The 10,669-nt window shown below is 35.2% G+C and overlaps 2 protein-coding genes across 2 annotated transcripts; one reads left to right on the top strand and one right to left on the bottom strand.

The window, feature by feature from the left end:
* Window positions 1–344: 344 nt before the first annotated feature.
* LOC132746256 (uncharacterized) lies at window positions 345–7,099 on the top strand. The gene is made up of 3 exons (XM_060735341.1): window positions 345–430; window positions 5,146–5,707; window positions 7,076–7,099. Exons 1-3 carry the CDS (start codon window positions 345–347, stop codon window positions 7,097–7,099), a joined length of 672 nt encoding a protein of 223 aa, XP_060591324.1.
* LOC132746257 (ephrin type-A receptor 2-like) lies at window positions 6,967–10,231 on the bottom strand (the record flags this gene model as incomplete). Its single annotated transcript, XM_060735342.1, is given in 7 exon segments — window positions 6,967–7,388; window positions 7,735–7,828; window positions 8,549–8,663; window positions 8,895–9,014; window positions 9,216–9,370; window positions 9,705–9,824; window positions 10,057–10,231. Coding segments are annotated over 7 exon segments (912 nt in total), but the record flags the coding sequence as incomplete, so codon positions are not given.
* Between the last annotated feature and the right edge of the window lie 438 nt (window positions 10,232–10,669).

Genomic DNA, 10,669 nt, shown 5'->3' on the forward strand with positions numbered 1-10,669 from the left:
AAGGTTGTTTTGTGCAAGTATTATTAATACGATGTAATGCCGGTGTATATAGGTGTCGTTTTGCATACATTTGTACTGTTTAAACCAAAATAAAGCTAAAGTGGCGTCCACTCGTCAAACTGTACAGAAGGGTTTGCGTAAATGGCAATAAATTGCACCGTGTGCGTGAAATAAGTTGTAAGAGTAAATATGTTGGATCCAGTCTCACTAGGTGTTTCTCGCAAAAAATTAAAACATGAAGTAAAATTCAGTCATAAACTTAACGACAACATCAATCCACTGCTTCAATTCTGCAACGAATACTCCACCGCCGCTGCGATGGACCCACCGCCTGTGCGAAAGCTATGGCCAGTGTGCTGTCACAACTACGAATTCTACGACTTTTACGACTACGAGTCGTTTTCAACGGCGAAGACGACATGTACCACATGTAATGAACGATTATTCTTTTACGATTTCAAATACAGTTACAACTTTCAGTTCCGCTACTAGTAATATGAATTTTAGGCAACGAGGGCAGTTACAACTACAACTTTTGCGACTACAACTTTTATGACCATGACTTCGACGATAACGACCATGACTAAGACTTACCTCCACACTGCGATGCAATTGAATCCACCGCCGTCTGCGTTGTAATTATTTTTTGTCATTTATTCTATACATATGCAATAATAATTTCCAAAAATTCCTAAATATGATTGTTTTGTGCAAGTATTATTGATACGATGTGATTTATTTTGTCATTTATTCTATACATATGGAATAATAATTTCCAAAAATTCCAAAATATGGTTGTTTTATGCAAGTATTATTAATACGATGTGATGCCGGTGTATTTTGTTCGTTGAACGCCATGATTACCATGCATTTATTGCAGTGTTCGTTAGTGTGTGTATGTCTATCTTGGTTTTTGTTGATAGTAACCAACGTGGAATAGGTGTATAGTAACCAACGTGAAGTTGGTGTAACAGAAAACAACAATCTGGACTATAAGAAAGCTCGTTTATTCCTAGGTACATCTACATAAATACTTAACTAAATATAAGCGACTACATATAACCAAACGTCGTTTGTATGTTTACCGACATATACTTTGATCAATTACAGCGTAAACAATGAACTATTCTCGCTGCTTTAAGAGAGAAGAAAAACACTATATTCCCTAAGAAATAACATTTATTACAAAAATTTAACAAATTGAAAACAAAAATTTAAAGGCGGTCGTGAAACGCGATCATTGAACACAGCTAAAATGTGAGAAATATGATAAAAGATTTTTGGAATTTGGAATTTGAGTATTTGATCCCTTTTCTTTCTTTCTGTACATGAACACAAATTTCAAATAGTAGTTTCTTTTTCATCAAACATCCACCCAAAAAGTCAAATTTTGATGTAAACCATGAATGAGGAACCTGATTAGCATTCATTGCAAAAATAAAGCAAAACAAGAATCAATGCAAAAATAAGACTGCAAAACAAAGCAATGAATAAAATAAATTTTAACGTAAAACCACACATGTTATAGGCTATAGGAATCTTACACCGGCTGCCGGTACAGACCGGAATATCTAGCTCGAGGGTGACTGTTTACGGCGGTAACGAGACTCTGTCGAAGTTCCGTTAGACCGTTACCCGACAGCTAGATATTCCCGTCTGCGCCGACAACCGGTATTTGATTCTTTTTCTTGCATATTACATATCACTTATTTTCAGAACAGAAACTACGAAAACTGATATTCTCATTACGCACATTTTTTTCATAGTAGCGTATGAAGTTACAATTTTAAGTGAGGTCATCCTAAGACCGCAATTACTTCACAAGAGCACCGCTAGGCGGAGCCTTATATGCCCGAAAGTGTTTTTTAGTAAGAATGAAGCATTTGTAAGACATGGGAATTAAATAAAGTATTACCTCCTTCAAAAATCGTCATCTTTATAGCTGAAGAACCTTCATATATAAACAGTTCCTGTTTCAAAAGCACCAACATCAAAGTGTTATCTTGTAAGTATAAATGCTACGACGGATGGACACAAAAAAGCATTGACCTTGTGATCCAAAAGTTAATAGGAGTCTTCTACTCAATTGACAATCATCCTATTAAAATTGAACACTGTGGGCCAAATGGAACTTAAGTTATGCTCCAGAAATCACAACTTTCAGTGTAAAGATCATTGTGAACCTGACCTTTTACCTCATAACCCTAAAATCAATTGGGGTCTTCGACCCAATATGGACAATCATCCTATGAAATTTGAATATTGTGGGCCAAATGGAACTTAAGTTCTGTTCCGGAAACTATTTTCATTTTTAAGGTAATAGTGACCATGACCTTGTGACCCCAAAATCAATAGGGGTCTTCCACCCAACATGGACAATCATTCTATGAAGTTTGGATATTATGGCCAAATGGAACTTAAGTTATGCTCCGGAAACTGTTTTCAGTTTTAAGGATATAGTGACATTGACCTTTGACCTTGTGACTCCAAAACAAAAAGGGGTCTTATACCCAACATGGACAATCATCCTATGAAGTTTGAATATTGTTGGCAAAATGAAACTTAAGTTATGCTCAGAAAACAGTTTTTCAGTTTTAAGGTAATAGTAACCTTGACCTTTGACCTTGTGACCCTAAAATCAATAGGGGTCTTTTTTCCTAATATGGACAATCATCCTATGATGTCTGAAAATTGTGGGCCAAATGGAACTTAAGTTATGCTCCGGAAACTGTGTTCAGTTTTAAGGTAATAGTGACTTTTACCTTTGACCCCGAAATCAATAGGGGTATTCTACCCAGTATGGACAATCATCCTATGAAGTTTGAATATTGTGGGCCAACTGGAACTTAAGGTATGCTCCGAAAACCAAATTGCTAACGGACGGACAGACAGACGGACGCCAGGGGGTATAACATAGTATGCCTGAAATTCTTTCGGGCATATCATTAAAGGCGTGCGGCAATAATGTCATTTAAAGCACGCGACTTGTCTTACATGGGGGTAGATAATCCAGTCTGATCTGCAAAAAAATACTTAAAGACACATTATGCCCTGGAAATCCATATTTTTTAATTCTTTAGAAATGCCAACATGTGTTTGATAATGTTTTATTAAAGGATTAAGAGCATGTTAGATATTAAACAACTGAAAAAGTAGCGCTGGACATCGATAATGTGTCATAAAGGTAGAAAATGAAAACGATGTAATATTTTGACTTCCTTACAAAATAATAATTTACTAAATATACCATTTGCAAACAGAGCAAAATAAGCAAAATATTGTTTATGTGCATGGCATATGAGTTCTGTTTTTGAAACTATGACAAGATACCAAAGATAGAAAGTTTTTGAGAAATAAATATTATTGCATTCCTAAGGCATAATGGGCCTTTAAGAAATAGTATATCCCAAACATATATCGCTAAATAAAATCCCTGTTGGGAGCTATGCCCTTGTTTCTTAAACGTTTAATTATTAAAGAGATGATGCATTACGGCACGCCTTCTTTTCAAAAACACAAAGATGACCAAAGTTAATTCTCAGATGGATAGCGATATTAACATCGCTTAAAAGAATTTTGACAAATAATGGAATACTTCAGATACTTTTCATATTAAACAAACTGGAATAAACCAGGCACACACCATTTATCATTGAATGATTTCGCGTTGAATCTGAATGTATGTAATATTTATATAACAGGATCATTCAAACATTTTCTTAAAAAGTACTCAAAACAAATGAAAGTAAATTATAAAAATCAAATTACACATACAATTTAACTTAAATTTCACACAAGTGCGCACACACGCACGCACAGAATAACCAATTATTTTACATAAAATATTAATACGAACAGCCAATGATATTTTACTGTTTGAAATCAGATAAAGCCACCGCTGATGTTTCTCATTATTGGCGGACAAAAACAATATCATTAAAAGAGTACTGAAATTAATCGCACTCATACATTTGTAACATATTGTTTGATATTAATATTATTTTATAGACACTGAGGGAATCATAAACACAAAGTGTGTTTAACGGATTAACGTTTTTAAACGACATTCAACACGCAGCTTATCAATTAAACATTCGGCACACTTGATATGTTATTAATTACACTAAGATTAAACTAAGAATCACACTCTTGGATAAGTACATTAAATCAAATTTATATTTAAAGCATTAAGCAATCCATATAGCTGCATAAGAAAAGATACAGGTTGATTAATACAAGTATAATAATACAAGAAGGCCATGATGGCCCTGAATCGCTCACCAGAAACAACTGTTTTTCAGTTATTATAGAAACATTTTTAAAAAAATAAACTTGTAGAAAGTCCAGGTCAACTTCAACTTGCCTCTCCAGTTATAAGGTTTCCCAACACTGATTTTTTTTCTTGACAGTAAAAATGATAGGAACCAAGTTTGGTGATCATCCATCCATTAATTTGTGATAAAATTTGCCTATGATTTTTTTCAAAATTGCGATTTTTCTTTTTTTTTAATTAACTAAAAAAATAATAATCTTATAATCTCATTATTTAGATATACATGTATACTGTTTGTCAGGATGACACCACCGGTCAATATTTATTTAAGATAACATAGGTATACTATTACTAGTCAACTTGACCAGAAAGTTAACATTTCAGGTTAATTATCTTTCTCTTTAATAGAAATGGGAAAAATTGTATCTTTAACTACATAGAGGAAAAAGGCAAAATGTTGTTTTGATGAAATGTATTCAGTGAACATGCAAACAACTTTACATACACTGTATGAAACAGTGCAAAATTACTTTCAACAAGTGATAACGTGTAATTGAAACTGATACTAAAATAGCACAAAAAATAAAGAGCCACCACCAGGTTGGGGCAACGCTCGACTTTTTACTTTTTCTTAAAGCAAACAAAGAAATGTTTGAACAAATTAAAAAGGTTCCTTTTTATAAATTTAATCGGTAAGTCTTGTCACATTACTTTTGTCTATATATTATGAATATCTAATACATATATATATATATATACGCATTTATATTTTTATATATCAATGCGTATGGTGGTGGTGATCCGCATGGTAACGGTGGTGATCACCATGGTGGTGGTGGTCCGCATGGTGGTGGCGGTCCGCATGTTGGCAGTGGTCCTCATGGCTGTGGAGGTCCACATGGTGGTGGTGGTCCGCATGGTGGTGGCGGTCCGCATGGTGGTCCCCATGGTGGTTTTGGTCCACATGTTGGTGGCGGTCCACATGTTGGTGGTGGTCCCCATGGTGGTGGTGGTCCGCATGGTGGTGGTCCGCATGATGTTGGTGGCTGTCCACATGGTGGTGAAGGTGCGCATGTTGGCGGTGGTCCTCATGGCGGTGGAGGTCCACATGGTGGTGGTGGTCCACATGGTGGTGGCCGTCCACATGGTGGTGGTGGCCCACAAGGTGGTGGTGGTCCACATCATGGTGGTCCACATGTTTGTGGTGGTCCGCATGTTGGCGGTGGTCCGCATGGCAGTGGTGATCCACATGGTGGTGGTGGTCTGCATGGTGGTTGTGGTCGGCATGGTGGTGGTCAGCATGAAGGTGGTGGTCCGCATGTTGGTGGTGATCCGCATGGTGGTGGTGGACAACATGTTAGTGGTCTGCATTGTGGTAGTGGTCAGCATGGTTGTAGTGGTCAGCATGGTGGCTGCAGAAGCAGATGTCTAAAGGTTTTTCTATTTTTAGCTATAGCGGCCCCTACAAGGGGCCAATCAAATTAATATGAGCAAACTTGATAAAAGACTATACAAGAATGCTACAGACCAAGTTTGGTGATCATTCATTAATTAGTTCTGTAGAAGAAGATGTTTAAAGGTATTTCTATTTTTAGCTTAAGCGGTCTCTAAAAGGGGCCAATCAAATTCATATGAGCAAACTTGATAAAAGACTACCCAAGAATGCTACAGACAAAGTTTGGTGATCATCCATCCAATAGTTCTGTAGAAGAAGATGTTTAAAGGTTTTTCTATTTTTAGCCCTAGTGACCCCTAAAAGGGGCCAATCAAAATACAAATGTAATATGAACACATTTGATAAAAGACTACCTAATAATGCTACAGACAAAGTTTGGTGATCATCCATCAATTAGTTCTGTAGAAATAGACATTTAAAGGTATTTCTATTTTTAGCTTAAGCGGCCCCTAAAAGGGGCCAATCAAATTCATATGAGCAAACTTGATAAAAGACTACCCAAGAATGCTACAGACAAAGTTTGGTGATCATCCATCAATTAGTTCTGTAGAAGAAGATGTTTAAAGGTTTTTCTATTTTTAGCCCTAGTGACCCCTAAAAGGGACCAATCAAAATACAAATGTAATATGAACACATTTGATAAAAGACTACCTAACAATGCTACAGACAAAGTTTGGTGATCATCCATCAATTAGTTCTGTAGAAAATGACATTTAAAGGTATTTCTATTTTTAGCTTAAGCGGCCCCTAAAAGGGGCCAATCAAATTCATATGAGCAAACTTGATAAAAGACTACCCAAGAATGCTACAGACAAAGTTTGGTGATCATCCATCAATTAGTTCTGTAGAAGAAGATGTTTAAAGGTTTTAATATTTTTAGCCCTAGTGACCCCTAAAAGGGGCCAATCAAATTAATATGAGCAAACTTGATAACAGAATACCTAAGAATGCTACAGACAAAGTTTGGTGATCATCCATCAATTAGTTCTGTAGAAGAAGATGTTTACAGGTTTTTCTATTTTTAGCTCTGCTGACCCCTAAAAGGGGCCAATTGGAATGATATGAGCAAATCCAAGTGTGACTGTCACAAGGATGCTACAGACCAAATTTGAAGTAAATCTGCCTTGTAGTTTCAGAGAAGAAGACGATTGTTGACGACGGACGACGGACGCCGGAGCAACCCCTTTGATACTAATAGCCTTCGGCTCTGGTGAGCTAATAAATGTCAAACTATTCATTAAAGTCAAAGTAGTATATATTACAGTACTTCTAAAATCATTGCTACATATTGCTTGTTTTTTCCTTATTTTGTAAATTGTAAATGAAGCAATTTTTCTGTATCGTAGAATATGTTATATCCGCCATGGTAACATTGTGATTGAGATTCATATGATTTTGTAAAAGGAATTTTTGGCTTCTAAAATCAGCATGTATAGGTTAAGTAAAATAAATGTATAGTTTAAAAGTTTATCATTTCTTCATTTGAATACACGAAATCACGTGATTCGATGATATAATCACAGCTCTTAGTGATTTGAATAATAGTAGTCAGCCTTGGTCGCCTGGGTAAATTCGCCTTCAATATCGTGCTTCATGTCAGTGAATGTCGGCCTATCTTTTGGTGATACCGACCATGCCCGTTTCATGATATTATACCATCTAAAATAAAATAAAATAATTAAAACTTTTTGGAAAATAATTTTGGACTACCTGGGTACTGTTTTTCTTTAATTAGGAACATATTGTTTATTCTACAAAGTACTTCTATAAATAAACAACAATGTATGGTTTTATAGTAAAGAAAAATAGATTAAAAATAACTAAGAAGTGACTTAAATACACGTGTGCATCTTCTGTTTTTTTTTAAAGAAACACTTAACAAAGACAAAGTATAATTCTAAAGACAAAAAATAACCTTGACAATACGTATAATATACTGTGAATTACATGTATATAAATGTTTTACAGGAGTTATCGTACTTTTACAACTTTCGAATATACTCACTTATCTTCACATTGCTCTGGTTTGGGTAACCTGTAGCCCTCTTTTAACTTTCCTGGGATATCCCGCCCACTGAATTTCTCGTATGGTTTTTCACCTGAAAGTTTTAATCATATCTTTTAGTATCATAATTTGTTTCATGATCAACACAAATGTGCCTGTATATCATATTCACGTAAAATCTCGATAAACTTAATCGTGAATAGTTCTTGTCGTATGAATACAAATGTTGCTACAATTTTTCAATACAAATTTAAAATCCCAAATAAAGTAGTTTAATGAATCAATCTTTTAAGAAAAGTGTACTTAAAGATGTAAAAGATGATGATGATAAAAAATACATGTATTCATTGTATTGTGTTAATGACGTTTTCAGACGGAATATTTCATATTAATAATAATAATATCTGTCATATGTTTCGGTTCGGATCGGAATATCCGTCCCGAGGTGACCCGCCCATTGGGCGGTAACGAGGCTTGCCGAGTTACAGCCCATGGGCGGGTAACCGAGGGACGGATGTTCCGATCCGAACCGCAAACATATGTCAGATATTTTTTCTTGCATATTCTACCATATTCCATTATATTTTAAATTCTTTATCTTTATTTTCAATAGAAATTTATATCATGACAACCGTAACTACTTTCTTACAACAGCGTATGAAATTGCAACTTCATTCATAACGGTAAAATGACGTCATCCTAAGCGTGCCATTGTACAGCACGCGACTCATCTGGAACCCCCCATGCCAGATGAAATTTCCGGCATGGGTAAAACTAACGGAAACGCCAGTCTGCTATGCAAGAAATAATATACCAAGAGAAAAGATTTCCCACAGTACTACAGCAAAAGACCACACGTCACTCTTTTCAGTAGCATCAGCAGTACTTTTCAAACATTCAGGTGCCATCCATTTAATAGGAATGCGTTCCTGAATAATATACGAATAAAAGATCTGTAACACTGCAGTAAGTAATTAAGGATATTGCACAGTATATTGAAAAGCGCTCTTAACTGGATCATATAAGCTTTTTCAAATTGTTGATAATGAATGAGGCACATTCCTTTATTTAAATCACGAGAGATGGAGCATTCAGATGGGACTAAGCTTTTGACATAAACTATAAATTTTATAATTTATACGGTATTAATATAATCACACCTTCTTGCCACTGTTTCCGTCAGCATCTTCCATTTGTGGCTGAGGTCCAAACCCGGCTATTTTAACCTCTAAATCCTTATCAAGAAGGATGTTGCGAGCCGCCAATCGACGATGGACAATCTGAAAATTAAAATAAAAACTTGCAAGTACATATTGGAAAAAAACACCACTTTTAATCTGTAGGTTTAAAGGATCTGAATGATGCTTAAAAGTGCTTTAGCTGAATCATAGTTAACAAAACCACTGAACTAAACATACCTTTACTTAACAAAAGTTCTAAAATGACTGAAATAATCGTAAACACAAAAATAAGAATCATACCTTCCGTTGAGCTAGGTACTCCATTCCTTTGACTATTCCAAGGCTAAACCGTAGGAGTTTTTCGTGCGTTTCCACAGTTATTTGATTTATCATTGTAGCTAGGTATTCACTCAGCTGACCGTTTGAACAAAACTCGTAAAGCAGAAATTGTCCAACTAAAAATGTAATTGATCAGTTATGAAATATACCAGCTAGCTTTGGTTCTACTTTGGTGCTCTTTTGTGCTTTAAATCGTGCAGGATTGGAATCTGATGTTTAACTCAACCAGTAAAAGCTGGAGAGTAGCCAAAATCACATCCACATTACCGATGTGATTATCATAGTTTACAGCCAACGATACATACATTATAGTTATAATCTACAAGAATCGCAACAATAATTCAATTATTATTAACTTATATTAAACATGCATTATTAAATCTATGATAACAGAAGCTACCATGTTACGACTGTTTTTTTTAAATACAGTACTTGGATAAACATTCATACTTTCAGAATCTGATACTACGGCGCCTTCAAAATTCAGTACATTTATATGATGTCCAACTTGTGTACAGCTAAAGTTTATCTTAGCTTTCATCAGTAACTCATCTTGTGGAGAACATCCTTCTACAATATAGAAATAAAACATTACATTGATGACAAATTTACTATTGATTCAATACCATTTATAAGTTTACCTCTTTTGATTCTAAACACAAATGAAATCTATGACGTGTCTCTGATTTTCTGTGATCAGGTTGCTATGAAAAGTATAAAAAGATAATTATAATTAAATAATTCTATTTAAAGGAATGTTCTTCATCATACAAAGATTTATTAAATATTTCATAAACATTACTTTTCAGAGTTTTAGCCACAACAGTTAATCCTGTTTTCTGATTTGTAGCTAAATATATATCGGCAAAATGTCCTGAAGTGATCAACGATTCAAATATAACGTCGGCTCGTTTGAACTCCCATTTCTCTATATCCGTAAAATCCATCTCTCCGTACATGTACAAGGAATCGGCATCCTGTTTCAATTGAAAATTAATTATACAAATTGATTGAAGAATATGCGCAATAACTCAGCAAAGAATTGTACCAGTAGTAACTGTTTCTGAGGAAAAGTCGGGACAAGTTTTATGACGGACGCAAAGACGGGCGTGCAAACATTTGAGGTTTATGTGCTTTTTCTTTGATCTTAATGTGGCATTTTCCCCATAAACCAATAAAATTATCACATAAACCAGTCGGATTTTATGGGATTTCCTCCTTTTTTAACTGAAATTATGGACGGAATGAAGCTCATAGACCATTTGATGTTCGCCCGGAGAGACAGACGGACGGACGGAAGGACATACAGACGGACACATTCCTTAGAGGCGACACAAAGATGAAAGCATTTCTGAGGCTTAATGGGACTTTAAGCCTCAGATAACTGAACTTAGTTATGTGGTTAAAAAAAACCA

The sequence above is a fragment of the Ruditapes philippinarum genome, unplaced genomic scaffold (assembly GCF_026571515.1).
Source record: "Ruditapes philippinarum isolate M1 unplaced genomic scaffold, ASM2657151v2 ctg12916_1_1_1_1, whole genome shotgun sequence".
Taxonomy (NCBI): Eukaryota; Metazoa; Mollusca; class Bivalvia; order Venerida; family Veneridae; genus Ruditapes; species Ruditapes philippinarum.

Excerpts from the sequence above, each read along its gene's own strand:
- LOC132746256 (XM_060735341.1), top strand. The coding sequence starts at position 345 with ATGGCCAGTGTGCTGTCACAACTACGAATTCTACGACTTTTACGACTA. Across the intron at positions 431-5,145 it reads GAAGACGACATGTACCACAT|TGGTCCTCATGGCTGTGGAG; the intron begins GTAATGAACGAT and ends GCATGTTGGCAG. Across the intron at positions 5,708-7,075 it reads GCAGAAGCAGATGTCTAAAG|AATATGTTATATCCGCCATG; the intron begins GTTTTTCTATTT and ends TCTGTATCGTAG.